This window comes from Salvelinus namaycush, chromosome 2 (assembly GCF_016432855.1).
Source record: "Salvelinus namaycush isolate Seneca chromosome 2, SaNama_1.0, whole genome shotgun sequence".
NCBI classification, from domain to species: domain Eukaryota; kingdom Metazoa; phylum Chordata; class Actinopteri; order Salmoniformes; family Salmonidae; genus Salvelinus; species Salvelinus namaycush.
Genome location: NC_052308.1, coordinates 72,915,454 through 72,931,958, shown reverse-complemented (window position 1 = coordinate 72,931,958; position 16,505 = coordinate 72,915,454). Strand labels below are relative to the sequence as shown.

Genomic DNA, 16,505 nt, shown 5'->3' with positions numbered 1-16,505 from the left:
CACCTTGCTTCCCCAGTGCTCTCCACCTTGCTTCCCCAGTGCTCTCCACTTTGCTTCCCCAGTGCTCTCCACCTTGCTTCCCCAGTGCTCTCCACCTTGCTTCCCCAGTGCTCTCCACCTTGCTTCCCCAGTGCTCTCCACCTTGCTTCCCCAGTGCTCTCCACCTTGCTTCCCCAGTGCTCTCCACCTTGCTTCCCCAGTGCTCTCCACCTTGCTTCTCCAGTGCTCTCCACCTTGCTTCGTCAAACAAAACAAAATCAATAACAACGGCCGTGGGGCAGACAGTGGCGCCGCTTCCCCAGTGCTCTCCACCTTGCTTCCCCAGTGCTCTCCACCTTGCTTCCCCAGTGCTCTCCACCTTGCTTCGTCAAACAAAACAAAATCAATAACAACGGCCGTGGGGCAGACAGTGGCGCTGTTTCCCCAGTGCTCTCCACCTTGCTTCCCCAGTGCTCTCCACCTTGCTTCCCCAGTGCTCTCCACCTTGCTTCCCCAGTGCTCTCCACCTTGCTTCTCCAGTGCTCTCCACCTTGCTTCTCCAGTGCTCTCCACCTTGCTTCCCAGTGCTCTCCACCTTGCTTCGTCAAACAAAACAAAATCAATAACAGCGGCCGTGGGGCAGACAGTGGCGCCGCTTCCCCAGTGCTCTCCACCTTGCTTCCCCAGTGCTCTCCACCTTGCTTCGTCAAACAAAACAAAATCAATAACAACGGCCGTGGGGCAGACAGTGGCGCTGTTTCCCCAGTGCTCTCCACCTTGCTTCGTCAAACAAAACAAAATCAATAACAACGGCCGTGGGGCAGACAGTGGCGCTGTTTCCCCCTACTGCGGATTCCATCTGTAGATCTTAACGTCACCACGAGGATAGCCTGAAACAAAACCACTCAAATTGTGTTGTTGTTGACTGATGCTTTGTATGGAAGCAGATTCATGCCAAAAAAAACAAATAAAAAATGTGTTTTTGAGCATGAATGTGCTTCCATAGTTCTGTGGCCTTGTAACTATAGAAAGACTAAATTTCTATGGTTGTAACTATGTTATACCTATGTTATACCTATGTTGTAACTATGTTGTAACTATGTTGTAACTACCTTCATAATGATTCCTTTTCCTGTTCTATCTTTTTACATGCTTTCTTTAAAAACCAACCTCTCTGCTTTGTTGGCGTCCTACGCCCCCACTACTACTTCCTACTTATGATCCATCCAATCGAAATGCACTATGAATCCCCTCCCATGTTGTCCCATGCAATCCATGACGCCGACTGTGTGGTGTGCTGTTGTGTGATGGTGTGATGGTGTGCTGTTGCCATGCCCCCCAAAAAACACCAAACCACCACCGACTCCTCTCGCTGACACTCACTGTACCCATGTTGCTCCTTCCATCCTTCTACATCTACCTGCCACATGTAGGAGGTTGGTTTGTCATTTATCTCTCAGACCTACTCGCATCCCCATTGGCCAGTGTGTGGCCCCGCCCTCCTCCTGACTTCCCTGACCCTTCACCCCCAACCTTCTGGGCTTAGCTGCTTTTAACCCCTGACCTCTGACCCAAGTGCATGCACTTCTGATTGGCAGTTGAATCATGTGTGTGCCTGATGACTCCAGTGGGCTTCCTCTCAGCAGCTGTTGAAATATCCGGTCCTTCTGGCACGCTATTGGTTAGTTCATGGATAAAAGGTACATACACACACATACAAATAGAATCACACATAGACATACACGCACAATCATGAACACAAATGCACATGAATTGGTTACTGTTATGTTCTGCATAGATTTGGCACTCACACACACACACACGGACACTCACACATTTACCGTCGTGCTGCCAGAAGGACGTGTGAATGGTAGCCAAGGCTTCTGTTCTGCTTGACCAGATAGAGGGATACTCTAACACTGGTCTGCATGCAGCTGTAGCATCTTACACTGACGCTCTGCTCTTCAGCCTCCTGCCCAACAGAAGGTAGTTGCGATAGTGTCGCCATGCCATTGCCTGCATTGAAGCTGGATCTGTTTGCATGCTAGCTTCCTCTTTCTTGTCTTCCTCCTCGTCTTCCTCCCACTACTGCTTTGCACGCCAACCTGTGCCAAACAACAGTGCTGTACCTCGTCGCGCAAGAGATTCTGAGGCTAGGGTAGACAGTAGGTTGTATCTTGAAAGGCAGAAATGACATGTTGTATTATTATTATTACTGTGGTTCCAGCTGTGCTGATAGATTAGAGAGAAAGACATACATATTTAAATACACACACAATCCAATAACAATCTAAGATTCTGGAAGGGTTTCCCAGACACAGATGAGACCTAGTCCTGGAATGAAATGCACTTTCCATGGAGATTGTCCATTGAGAATTGTATTTAATCCAGGACTAGAACTAATCTCTGTCCTGGAAACCGGCCCTCTAAATTTGAGCCTCCCTTCAGTATATATACTGTATATACTGTATATATGTTCAGAATGCTGAACACCTCATGACCAATCTCAGCCAATCACTTAGTGGCGAGCCGTGACAGCTTCCTGTGTGTGTGTGCGGTTGACGAGTGCAGTGTGTATGTGTGTGTGCGTCCTGTCTGTTGGATGCCAATACCTCCACACCTTGTGGCCTGCTTGCCTGCTTGCCCCCCTAAGATCAGTGCATTTGGTTTTTATAGAAAATAAATATACAACGTTCTACTTTTACCGGATTGGATGATGACGTTTTCGATTTATTTTCAATTATGATTTTCTCCTTTTGTTTTCTCTCTCTCTTTGTTCTATCTCTTTTTTTTTACACTCTTTTCGTTCCATACTTTTTGTTTTGCGTTGTGTGTTTCTTTGGCTTCTAGTAAGGTCTGTTGTGTTATGTTTGGATTTTGGTATCATTTGAATAATGTAACTTTTTGACCTCTCCTTTTTAACCTCCTCTCTCTCTCTCCTATTTAACCTCCTCTCTCTCTCCTATTTAACCTCCTCTCTCACTCCTTTTTAACCTCCTCTCTCTCTCCTTTTTAACCTCCTCTCTCACTCCTATTTAACCTCCTCTCGCTCTCCTATTTAACCTCCTCTCTCTTTCCTATTTAACCTCCTCTCCCCCCCTCCTTTTTGACCTCCTCTCTCTCTCCTATTTAACCTCCTCTCTCTCTCCTATAACCTCCTCTCTCTCCTATTTATCCTCCTTTCTCCCTCCTTTTTGACCTCCTCCCCCTCTCCTATTTAACCTCCTCTCTCTCTCCTTTTTAACCTCCTCTCTCTCCTATTAACCTCCTCTCTCTCTCTCCTATTAACCTCCTCTCTCTCTCTCCTTTTTAACCTCCTCTCTTTCTCTTATTTTACCTCCTCTCTCTCTCCTATTTAACCTCCTCTCTCTCCTATTTAACCTCCTCTCTCTCTCCCTTTTAACCTCCTCTCTCTCCTATTTAACCTCCTCCCCCTCTCCTTTTTAACCTCCTTTCTCTCTCCTATTTATCCTCCTCTCTCTCTCCTTTTTAACCTCCTCTCTCTCTCCTTTTTAACCTCCTCTCTCTCTCCTATTTAACCTCCTCTCTCTCTCCTTTTTAACCTCCTCCTCCTCTCCTTTTTAACCTCCTCTCTCTCTCCTTTTTAACCTCCTCTCTCTCTCCTATTTAACCTCCTCTCCCTCTCCCTTTTAACCTCCTCCCCCTCTCCCTTTTAACCTCCTCCCACTCTCCTTTTTAACCTCCTCTCTCTCTCCTATTTAACCTCCTCTCTCTCTCCTATTTAACCTCCTCTCTCTCCTTTTTAACCTCCTCTCTCTCTCCTTTTTAACCTCCTCTCTCTCCCTTTTAACCTCCTCTCTCTCTCTCCTATTTAACCTCCTCTCTCTCCTTTTTAACCTCCTCTCTCTCTCCTATTTAACCTCCTCTCTCTCCTTTTTAACCTCCTCTCTCTCTCCTATTTAACCTCCTCTCTCTCTCCTATTTAAACTCCTCTCTCCCTCCTATTTAACCTCCTCTCTCTCTCCTTTTTAACCTCCTCCTCCTCTCCTTTTTAACCTCCTCTCTCTCTCCTATTTAACCTCCTCTCCCTCTCCCTTTTAACCTCCTCCCCCTCTCCCTTTTAACCTCCTCCTCTCTCCTATTTAACCTCCTCTCTCTCTCCTATTTAACCTCCTCTCTCTCTCTCCTATTTAACCTCCTCTTTCTCTCCTTTTTAACCTCCTCTCTCTCTCCTATTTAACCTCCTCTCCCTCTCCCTTTTAACCTCCTCCCCTCTCCCTTTTAACCTCCTCCTCTCTCCTATTTAACCTCCTCTCTCTCTCCTATTTAACCTCCTCCTCTCTCCTATTTAACCTCCTCTCTCTCTCCTTTTTAACCTCCTCTCTCTCTCTCCTATTTAACCTCCTCTCTCCTATTTAACCTCCTCTCTCTCTCCTATTTAACCTCCTCTCTCTCTCCTTTTTAACCTCCTCTCTCTCTCCTATTTAACCTCCTCTCTCTCTCTCTCCTATTTAACCTCCTCTCTCTCCTTTTTAACCTCCTCTCTCTCTCCTTTTAAACCTCCCCTCTCTCATTTTTTACCTCCTCTCTCTCCCTTTTAACCTCCTCTCTCTCTCCTATTTAACCTCCTCTCTCTCTCCTTGTTAACCTCCTCTCCCTCTCCTTGTTAACCTCCTCTCCCTCTCCTTTTTAATCTCCTCTCTCTCTCCTTTTAACCTCTCTCCTTTTTAACCTCCTCTCTCTCCTATTTAATCTCCTCTCTCTCTCTCCTATTTAACCTCCTCTCTCTCTCCTATTTAACCTCCTCTCTCTCTCCTATTTAACCTCCTCTCTCTCTCCTATTTAACCTCCTCTCTCCCTCCTTTTTAACCTCCTCTCTCCTTTTTAACCTCCTCTCTCTCTCCTATTTAACCTCCTCTCCCTCTCCTTTTTAACCTCCTCTCTCCCTCCTTTTTAACCTCCTCTCTCCCTCCTTTTTAACCTCCTCTCTCCCTCCTATTTAACCTCCTCCCTCCTTTTTAACCTCCTCTCTCCTTTTTAACCTCCTCTCTCCCTCCTATTTAACCTCCTCTCTCCCTCCTTTTTAACCTCCTCTCTCCTTTTTAACCTCCTCTCTCTCTCCTATTTAACCTCCTCTCTCTCTCCTATTTAACCTCCTCTCTCCCTCCTTTTTAACCTCTTCTCTCCTTTTTAACCTCCTCTCTCTCTCCTATTTAACCTCCTCTCTCTCTCCTATTTAACCTCCTCTCTCTCTCCTATTTAACCTCCTCTCTCTCTCCTATTTAACCTCCTCTCTCTCTCCTTTTTAACCTCCTCTCTCTCTCCTTTTTAACCTCCTCTCTCCCTCCTTTTTAACCTCCTCTCTCCTTTTTAACCTCCTCTCTCTCTCCTATTTAACCTCCTCTCCCTCTCCTTTTTAACCTCCTCTCTCCCTCCTTTTTAACCTCCTCTCTCCCTCCTTTTTAACCTCCTCTCTCTCTCCTATTTAACCTCCTCTCTCTCTCCTTTTTAACCTCCTCTCTCCCTCCTATTTAACCTCCTCCCTCCTTTTTAACCTCCTCTCTCCTTTTTAACCTCCTCTCTCCCTCCTATTTAACCTCCTCTCTCCCTCCTTTTTAACCTCCTCTCTCCTTTTTAACCTCCTCTCTCCCTCCTATTTAACCTCCTCTCTCCCTCCTATTTAACCTCCTCTCTCCCTCCTTTTTAACCTCCTCTCTCCTATTTAACCTCCTCTCTCTCTCCTATTTAACCTCCTCTCTCTCTCCTTTTTAACCTCCTCTCTCTCTCCTTTTTAACCTCCTCTCTCCCTCCTTTTTAACCTCCTCTCTCCTTTTTAACCTCCTCTCTCTCTCCTATTTAACCTCCTCTCCCTCTCCTTTTTAACCTCCTCTCTCCCTCCTTTTTAACCTCCTCTCTCCCTCCTTTTTAACCTCCTCTCTCTCTCCTATTTAACCTCCTCTCTCTCTCCTTTTTAACCTCCTCTCTCCCTCCTATTTAACCTCCTCCCTCCTTTTTAACCTCCTCTCTCCTTTTTAACCTCCTCTCTCTCCCTCCTATTTAACCTCCTCTCTCCCTCCTTTTTAACCTCCTCTCTCCTTTTTAACCTCCTCTCTCTCTCCTATTTAACCTCCTCTCTCTCTCCTATTTAACCTCCTCTCTCTCTCCTATTTAACCTCCTCTCTCTCTCCTATTTAACCTCCTCTCTCTCTCCTTTTTAACCTCCTCTCTCTCTCCTTTTTAACCTCCTCTCTCCCTCCTTTTTAACCTCCTCTCTCCTTTTTAACCTCCTCTCTCTCTCCTATTTAACCTCCTCTCCCTCTCCTTTTTAACCTCCTCTCTCCCTCCTTTTTAACCTCCTCTCTCCCTCCTTTTTAACCTCCTCTCTCTCTCCTATTTAACCTCCTCTCTCTCTCCTTTTTAACCTCCTCTCTCCCTACTATTTAACCTCCTCCCTCCTTTTTAACCTCCTCTCTCCTTTTTAACCTCCTCTCTCTCCCTCCTATTTAACCTCCTCTCTCCCTCCTTTTTAACCTCCTCTCTCCTTTTTAACCTCCTCTCTCTCTCCTATTTAACCTCCTCTCTCTCTCCTATTTAACCTCCTCTCTCTCTCCTATTTAACCTCCTCTCTCTCTCCTATTTAACCTCCTCTCTCTCTCCTTTTTAACCTCCTCTCTCTCTCCTTTTTAACCTCCTCTCTCTTTGTTTTGGTTTGATATTGGCTTTTTGATAGAGGGGCGATAATAGTTCAGTGAAAATAATTGTCTCTTTCCCTCTCTCTCTTCTTCTGATCACACACCCCCACACACACACACACACACACACACACACACACACACACACACACACACACCCACACACACACACACACACATATCGCTGCTGTAGAATAACTTCATCAACCTGAGTTTCCTTCGACTGTTTCGAGCGGCTCGTCTCGTCAAGCTACTGAGACAAGGAGAGACTATACGCATCCTGCTCTGGACTTTCGTCCAGTCATTTAAGGTACACACACACACACACACACACACAGACACACACACACACACACACACACACACACACACACACACACACACACACACACACACACACACACACACACACACATGAACAAACACACACAGCTTTTGCTTTCCTATGTCCAGTCTGATATGGGCAGTTAAGCTGTTTGTAGTCTTAACACTGAAAATGTACTTCCCTGTGTGTCCACCGGTAGGCGCTGCCCTATGTGTGCCTCCTCATTGGCATGCTGTTCTTTATCTACGCCATCATTGGGATGCAGGTGAGTACTGCTGACAGCCTCTGTAAAAAAGCATTTATTCAGAAAATGATTTCTATTGATGCCATTGTTGTCAATAGTCAGAATTCAGCCCTAAATGATCACTTCCGTTACCTCTGTGTGTGTGTATAGTTGTTTGGTAATCTGGCACTGGGCGAGGAGGAAGGCAGCGCCATCAACGAACACAACAACTTCAGGACTTTCATCATGGCACTCATGTTACTATTCAGGTGGGTGTTCCACTCTTTCTTTCTGCTTTCATCATGGCACTCATGTTACTATTCAGGTGGGTGTTCCACTCTTTCTTTCTCTCTGCTTTCATCATGGCACTCATGTTACTATTCAGGTGGGTGTTCCACTCTTTCTTTCTCTCTGCTTTCATCATGGCACTCATGTTACTATTCAGGTGGGTGTTCCACTCTTTCTCTCTGCTTTCATCATGGCACTCATGTTACTATTCAGGTGGGTGTTCCACTCTTTCTCTCTGCTTTCATCATGGCACTCATGTTACTATTCAGGTGGGTGTTCCACTCTTTCTCTCTGCTTTCATCATGGCACTCATGTTACTATTCAGGTGGGTGTTCCACTCTTTCTCTCTGCTTTCATCATGGCACTCATGTTACTATTCAGGTGGGTGTTCCACTCTTTCTTTCTCTCTGCTTTCATCATGGCACTCATGTTACTATTCAGGTGGGTGTTCCACTCTTTCTTTCTCTCTGCTTTCATATGCTCCTTCTCTCGTTTTCTCAATATCGATGCTCTCTCTCTTTCCCTCACCCTCTCTCTCTCTCTCTCTCTCTCTTTTTCCCTCACGTGTGTGTGTGTGTGTGTGTGTGTGTGTGTGTGTGTGTGTGTGTGTGTGTGTGTGTGTGTGTGTGTGTGTGTGTGTGTGTGTGTGTGTGTGTGTGTGCATCCGTATGTGTGTGTGTGTGTGTGTGTGTGTATGCATCCGTATGTGTGTGTGTGTGTGTGTGCGTGCGTTCATGTGTGTGTTTGTGTGTATGTATCCGTATGTGTGTGTGTGTGTGTGTGTGTGTGTGTGTGTGTGTGTGTGTGTGTGTGTGTGTGTGTGTGTGTGTGTGTGTGTGTGTGTGTGTGTGTGTGTGTGTGTGTGTGTGTGTGTGTCCTGTACCAGGAGTGCGACAGGTGAGGCGTGGCATGACATCATGCTGTCGTGTCTGGGGGGTAAGACGTGTGACCCAGACTCAGGGAACACAGAACCAGAGTGTGGCAGCACCTTCGCATACACATACTTCGTCTCCTTCATCTTCTTCTGTTCTTTCCTGGTAAGAGGACTAATCAAACCCTATCCCCTAGCCCCTAACCCCTAGCCCCTAACCCCTAGCCCCTATCCCCTATCCCCTAACCCCTAGCCCCTATCCCCTAGCCCCTAACCCCTATCCCCTAGCCCCTAACCCCTATCCCCTAGCCCCTATCCCCTAGCCCCTATCCCCTAGCCCCTAACCCCTATCCCCTAACCCCTAGCCCCTAACCCCTAGCCCCTAACCCCTATCCCCTAGACCCTAACCTCTATCCCCTAGCCCCTAACCCCTATCCCCTATCCCCTAACCCCTATCCCCTAGCCCCTAGCCCCTAACCCCTAGCCCAGCATTTCTCATATTCGGGTTTTGTTTTTTTGTCCTAGCACTGCACAGCTGATTGAAATAATCAAAGCTTGATGATGAGTTGGTTATCTGAATCAGCAGTGCAGTGCTAGGGGGAAACCACAACGTGCACCCAGGGAGGGCCCCAGGGCCCAGTTTGGGAAAACCTGCCCTAGCCCCTCCCACTAGGACCTTCACATACAGTATTTCATCTTCCTCTGTTCTTTCCTGGTAAGAGGACTAATCAAACCCTAGCCCCTAGACCCTAACTCCTAGACCCTAACTCCTAGACCCTAACTCCTAGACCTTAACTCCTAGACCCTAACTCTTAGATCCTAACTCTTAGATCCTAACTCCTAGACTCTAACCCCTAGACCCTAGACTCTAACCCCTAGACTCTAACCCCTAGACTCTAACCCCTAGACTCTAACCCCTAGACTCTAACCCCTAGACTCTAACCCCTAGACTCTAACCCCTAGACCCTTACTCCCAAATCGTATTGAAAGCTAGCTAGCTGCATCCTATTAAACCTGTCGTCTGGTTTGCTTGGTTAGCTAATAGCCAATGCCATTGCAAGCAAGGTAGGAATTAAGCTAACTAGCTAAATGGTTAGCTAGCTAGCAAGCTGCATACATGGCTCTGAGTCTGGCTGGCACTGGGAAGAGTATGTTGAATTTAATTTGGGCGCAGTGCGCGCTGACCAGGTCGCGAGGTGCGCGCTGACCAGGTCGCGAGGTGCACGGTGTTTCCTCCGACACATTGGTGCGGCTGGCTTCCGGGTTGGATGCGCGCTGTGTTAAGAAGCAGAACTTGGTTGGGTTGTGTTTCGGAGGACGCATGGCTCTCGACCTTCGTCTCTCCCGAGCCCGTACGGGAGTTGTAGCGATGAGACAAGATAGTAACTACTAACAACTGGAAACCACGAAATTGGGGAGAAAAAGGGAATAAAAAAATATATACTGTATATAAAAAATAAATAAAAAATGCTTCTTTCATTTTCAATCCAATCTGTTTCAGCCTGTAATAACTGGGTCTATGTTGAATGGATTTTTGCAACTCAATGAACAGGTCACAGACTTTGTAATGTTACCGTATTGCATAACATTTGAAATTGTATTTTTCTGGTATCTAATAATTGTTGCTGTGTAGATGCTGAATCTGTTATTGACTGTGTGTGTGTGTGTGTGTGTGTGTGTAGATGCTCAATCTGTTTGTGGCTGTCATCATGGATAACTTTGAGTACCTGACCAGAGACTCGTCTATACTCGGTCCTCATCACCTGGACGAGTACGTCAGGATATGGGCCGAGTATGACCCCGCTGCCTGGTGAGTCACACACACACACACACACACACACACATATAAACGCACACATAAACGCACAGATACACACGCACACACACACATAAACGCACACAGACACACACACACACACACACACACACATAAACGCACACAGATACACACACACACACACACACACACATATAAACGCACACAGACACACACACACACACATAAACGCACACACACACACACACTATTCATGTTTAATCATACGGATAAAATGTTTTGTTCATTTACACTTGACTAATGTACTTACAAATAGGCACATACAGATATTCAGACACAGCATCATCCATATGATTAACATTGTTGACTGTACAGTAACTCTAGCTAACACATGCCTTTCTCTCCTAATATACTTTTGTCCTAGCTTCTCATTCTAACCTTAAACCCTTAACTGAAAAGCGCAAACCTGACCCCAGTCATGTGACCAGTCACGTGACAGAGGAGACGATTTCAACTGATAATAAACCATAGAGTTAGATAGAGGACTGTAGATGGATTTAACCCATTTTGACATTGCTGTCACAGACACCATAAAGGCACAGATACAAATATGAGTCCTCTATCTAACTCTATTTAATAAACTGACCATACGGACGTGGGAGTTTAGTGATACTGATGATGATGATGGAGTTAACAGGGAACAGGTGCTTCTTCACCTGACCAACTAACCAGCCGTCCTGTCTCTCGTCTTTCTTGCTCTCCTTTGTCGTTCTCTCTCTTTCTGTTTCCAAAGTGTTGATATTGTGGAGGCCCTTAAATCTATGTACTGTGAACTCAGTGACTACCCGGCCGTAACACTCCCTCAATGTGTGTGTGTGTGTGTGTGTGTGTGTGTGTGTGTGTGTGTGTGTGTGTGTGTGTGTGTGTGTGTGTGTGTGTGCGCGCGCCTCTCTCTAAGTGCGGTTCCACCAAATGTAACGGTTAAAAGAGCTAGAGAGAGAGGGGGAGAGAGAGATGGTAAAAGAAGATAAGGGCAGAGAGAGAGAGGAAGAGAGATTGTCTGCATTGTGGTTCTTTATATCACTCATTGCTGCATGGTTAATGTTTCTATAGGCAACCATTGGCAGTTTATGGCAACACAAGAAAAATACACACCCTGTATTTTGATACTGAGAAATGCATTGTCCATTAGAAAGCAATTGTCTCTCTTTTTCTTCAATGTATCTCTGAAAATGTACTGATAGCCATCCAGCTTTTACTATAACGTAGTTAGAGAAGATATGGACAGGGAAAAAAGATGTCTTTGAGAAAATATATGTAGAAAAATGTATATAGATTATATGTGGATTTATATGTAGAAAAATATAAATAGAAAAATGTATGTTGAATTATGTATGTAGATTATATGTGGAATTATATGTAGAAAATACATGTTAAATTATGTATGAAATTAAATGTAGAAAAATATATGTAGAAGTATCTATGTAGATTATATGTGGAATTATATATAGAAAAACATATATCAGAAAGGTGGAAATACGTGTGTGTGTGTGTGTGTGTGTGTGTGTGTGTGTGTGTGTGTGTGTGTGTGTGTGTGTGTGTGTGTGTGTGTGTGTGTGTGTGTGTGTGTGTGCCATGTGTGCATGCTTGTTAGACTGATTTATACTCTTGTTCTCCTCTGTGCTCTCTCACTCTGTCTATCCTCCCTCTCCCCCTCCCTCTCTCTCTCTCTCTCTCTCTCTCTCTCTCTCTCTCTCTCTCTCTCTCTCTCTCTCTCTCTCTCTCTTTCCGTGTGTCTCTTCCTCCTCTAACCTCCCTGTATTCTTCTTGCAGCGGGCGCATACATTATAAGGATATGTACAGTTTATTGAGAGTAATCTCCCCTCCTCTGGGCTTGGGCAAGAAATGCCCTCATAGGGTGGCCTGCAAGGTTTGGACCCAACTATAACACAACGTTTACGCAACCTGCTCGTTCTGTCTCTCACTCAGAGACTTGGGAATGAATGTTACGCTCTCTCTCTCTTTCTGATTTTCCTTTATCACTTCTTCATGGTCATTTCTTATTAGATTTTGGTTTGGTTTGGTTTGTAGTCATCCACGGTCACCATCTTGCTTTGGTTTTCTTATTAATATTGGTATGCATTCTTGATTATGATAGAGGAGAATGTTTGGGACAATGCAGAACACACCACACCTGTTTTAGTAGCAACTGTCTGAAGCATGATGTTGTAGGCGTGCACTGCACTTGCTATCTGTACTGTACTCACTAAACAAACAAACGATTCACTACGACAAACGATTCACTACGACAAACAATTCACTACTACAAACGATTCACTACTTGCATATTTTTCAATGAGTCAATGCAGGTTGTTGGGGTCAATTGCATTTCAATTCTCTCTGTTCAGGAAGTAAACTGAAATTCCAATTCCAGTTCCATGCGTTTCAGTGAGAAAATGACTCCCTAAATTGACTGAATTGAAATAGAATTGACCCCAACCCTGGAGTCAATACTGTATCAATGACACAAGACACAAGAAAATCCAACCATTGTGTTTTCTTGGTTTGTGCTTGCTGTCTATCTAACCATGACCATGGTCAGACCATGGTACAACAGGGTTCTAGCATCGTGCATTGTTCTAGAATGGGGGGGGTCCGGATGGTGGGATGGGGAGGGGGTGGGTTTGGGAGGGGTTTGGGGGAAGGGTTGCAAAATTCCGGGACTTTTCCCAAAATTCTCAGGTTCTCCAGCAATCCTGGTTCTCTGCTGATTCCGGGAATCTTCCAAACAGAATTTCTGTAAAACCTGTGAATTTAGGAAAGGTCCCAGAATTGTCCAACCCAAGTTTGGGGGTGAAAGGAGCTGCATTGACATGACTTACCATTTGTGACATCACCACCCCAGCAGCAGTGCTTTTCCTGCCTGCTAGAAGCCCCGCTGCACGTTCTATACGAGAGGAGACTGTTACTGTTACCTCCTTGCATAGAACGCTGTGTTATTATAGCTACTTATACTAAAACTACACCTCCCCCACCCCCCTCTCTCCTCCTCCCTCTCTCCCCCTCTTCTCCCCCGAGATAGCCAACCAGAGCTGAGTCTCTATCTTTCTTAACCTCCCCTCTCTCTCCCCTCTCTCTCCCCTCTCGTAACCACTCTTCCGACGAAACAATAACCTCTGTGTATTTGTTTCCCCCTTTCTTTTGTTGTTGTTCCTTTCTCCTCTCGTCTCCCCCCCTCTCCTCCACCCCATGCACCTCTCGTTCCTGTGTCAACCCAAACTCCCTCTCCTCCCCCCCCCACCCCCTCATCGGTTTTTCATTTCTTGGTTGTCCGTCCACGTTTGTCGTTGTGTGTGTGTGTGTGTGTGTGTGTGTCCGGGTGGGCCTACTACCACTACTACAGCGGCCGAATCACTTACAATGACATGTATCAGATGCTCAGGCACATGTGTCCACCGTTAGGCCTGGGGAAGAGGTGCCCTGCCCGGGTCGCCTACAAGGTAGACTCCCCCCCCCCTCCCTTTCCCTCCTTCCCCCTCCCTCGTGGGATCGCCCCTCCAAACTCCTAAAACTCAGCGCTGTCATTATTGTCTGTTAGTGGTGGTGTGATGGTGAGCACTGTGTTTTATTATCGGTCGGAACTGGGGATGGAGGGATGAACGGAGGGAGGGATGAACGGAGGGAGGGAGGGATGGAGGGAGGGATGGATGGAAGGAGGGATGGTCGTGAAGTAGAATGATAGGGAAATGATAGTCAGTCCCTGCGACCCTCCAGATACGCTAAGCCACAGGAGCAAGGGAACGGAGGAAGCCTTGTCTGCCCTTCTGCACCCTGCACGGACCTATACACACTCCTTACACACATAAACAGATTTCTCTGGTTTTGCCAACATTTGGGAACGTATTACCAATTTAATTGGTTTTGGCATCAAAAGGCAGGTTTTTTGTTAAAAACTGAAATGATTTTAAATAAGCCCTGGCAGTATGAGTGGTTTTACATTTATAAACATATTAATGGGTATCTATCTGCAGTTTTTCTTCTATTGGAGAGCCGGTAGGAATTCTGACATGTATTGGCCTGAATATTACTCAGGGCGCTCTCACTCACACACACACATGAACAGACTAAAAGATGTGGGTACAGAAGGACGGGGAAGGGTGTGTGTCTCGAGTCCTCTGAGTCTCTCATTCCTGTGGATGGCACCATAGCTACACACACACTCTCACACACACGCAGCTACACACAGTAATTCAGACAGGGTCTTCATTTCCTGACTACACACACATATACTGTATACCGTACTTCGATCTTCAGCCCTTAGCTGGGAGGGGATGATGACACACAGACATTAGTGGCCACATTATTTGACAGGAAGTTGTTATTTGTTGATTGTAATGACAGTGAATCTACAGTATTTGGGCTTTGTGTTCACTTCCATTACAATTGACAAATAGATAGACAGTCATGTCTTTATCAGTCTCTCCTTATTGTGTCTTTTCTCCCGATCTTTTCCCTTTCTTTCCTTTGAGAAGACCTGAGCTTTTTCCACCCATCCTGTTTTACTGTCTATGCAGTTCTGAACTGTTTGTCTTCATATCTTTCCCCTCCGTCTTTCTCTCTGTCTCTCTGTCTCTCTGTCTCTCTCTCCCTCTCTCTCTCTCTCTCTCTCTCTGTCTCTCTCTCTCTCTCTCTGTCTCTCTCTCTCTCTCTCTCTCTGTATCACTCCCTCTCCCCTCTCTCTCTCTCTCTCTCTCTCTCTGTATCACTCCTTCCCCCTCTCTCTCTGTATCACTCCCCCCTCTCTCTTTCTCTCTCTCTCTGTATCACTCCCTCCGCCTCTCTCTCTCTATATCACTCCCTCCCTATCTCTCTCTGTGTATCACTCCCTCCCTCTCTCTATGTGTGTATCACTCCCCCTCTCTCTCTCTGTATCACTCCCTCCCCCCCCCCCCTCTCTCTCTCTCTCTCCTCTTCCCCTAATTTGCATTCCGTCCACTTGTCTGTCAGCTTCAACTACGCCAACATTATCCACTGTCCCACTCCCTTACATACACTCTGTCCCTCTGTCCTACTGTCTGTCTCTCTCCCTCTGGCCTACTCTCTCCCTCTGTCCCTCTGTCCTACTGTCTGTCTCTCTACCTCTGGCCTACTCTCTCCCTCTGTCCCTCTGTCCCTCTGTCCTACTGTCTGTCTCTCTCTCTCCCTCTGGCCTACTCTCTCCCTCTGTCCCTCTGTCCCTCTGTCCTACTGTCTGTCTCTCTCTCTCCCTCTGGCCTACTCTCTCCCTCTGTCCCTCTGTCCTACTGTCTGTCTCTCTACCTCTGGCCTACTCTCTCCCTCTGTCCCTCTGACCTACTGTCTGTCTCTCTACCTCTGGCCTACTCTCTCCCTCTGTCCCTCTGTCCTACTGTCTGTCTCTCCCTCTGGCCTACTCTCTCCCTCTGTCCCTCTGTCCTACTGTCTGTCTCTCTACCGCTGGCCTACTCTCTCCCTCTGTCCCTCTGACCTACTGTCTGTCTCTCTACCTCTGGCCTACTCTCTCCCTCTGTCCCTCTGACCTACTGTCTGTCTCTCTACCTCTGGCCTACTCTCTCCCTCTGTCCCTCTGTCCTACTGTCTCTCTCTACCTGTGGCCTACTCTCTCCCTCTGTCCCTCTGGCCTACTCTCTCCCTCTGTCCCTCTATCCTACTGTCTGTCTCTATCCTACTGTCTGCCTCTATCCTATTTTCTGTCTCTGTCCCTCTATCCCACTGTCTGTCTCTATCCTACTGTCTGCCTCTATCCTATTGTCTGTCTTTATCCCTCTATCCTACTGTCTGTCTCTGTCCCTCTATCCTACTGTCTGTCTCTGTCCCTCTATCCTACTGTCTGTCTCTATCCCTCTATCCTACTGTCTGTCTATGTCCCTCTATCCTACTGTCTGTCTCTGTTTCTCTATCCCACTGTCTGTCTCTGTTTCTCTATCCCACTGTCTGTCTCTGTCCCTCTATCCTACTGTCTGTCTCTGTCCCTCTATCCTACTGTCTGTCTCTGTTTCTCTATCCCACTGTCTGTCTCTATCCCTCTATCCTACTGTCTGTCTCTATCCCTCTATCCTACTGTCTGTCTCTGTCCCTCTATCCTACTGTCTGTCTCTGTCCCTCTATCCTACTGTCTGTCTCTGTCCCTCTATCCTACTGTCTGTCTCTGTCCCTCTATCCTACTGTCTGTCTCTGTCCCTCTATCCTACCATCTGTCTCTGTCCCTCTATCCTACTGTCTGTCTCTATCCCTCTATCCCACTGTCTGTCTCTATCCTACTGTCTGTCTCTGTCCCTCTATCCTACTGTCTGTCTCTGTCCCTCTATCCTACTGTCTGTCTCTGTCCCTCTATCCTACTGTCTGTCTCT

At 46.5% G+C, this 16,505-nt stretch overlaps 1 protein-coding gene across 1 annotated transcript in view; it reads left to right on the top strand.

Annotated features, from left to right (window-relative positions):
• The window catches only part of LOC120023395 (voltage-dependent P/Q-type calcium channel subunit alpha-1A-like), a 147,624-nt gene that overhangs the window by 94,874 nt on the left and 36,245 nt on the right, over positions 1-16,505 (top strand). Inside the window, exons 33-38 of the mRNA XM_038967409.1 lie at positions 6,826-6,942; positions 7,157-7,222; positions 7,352-7,449; positions 8,355-8,505; positions 10,022-10,149; positions 11,950-12,046. Of these exons, the coding sequence (XP_038823337.1) occupies positions 6,826-6,942; positions 7,157-7,222; positions 7,352-7,449; positions 8,355-8,505; positions 10,022-10,149; positions 11,950-12,046 (657 nt within the window). The remainder of the gene's footprint in view (positions 1-6,825; positions 6,943-7,156; positions 7,223-7,351; positions 7,450-8,354; positions 8,506-10,021; positions 10,150-11,949; positions 12,047-16,505) is intronic.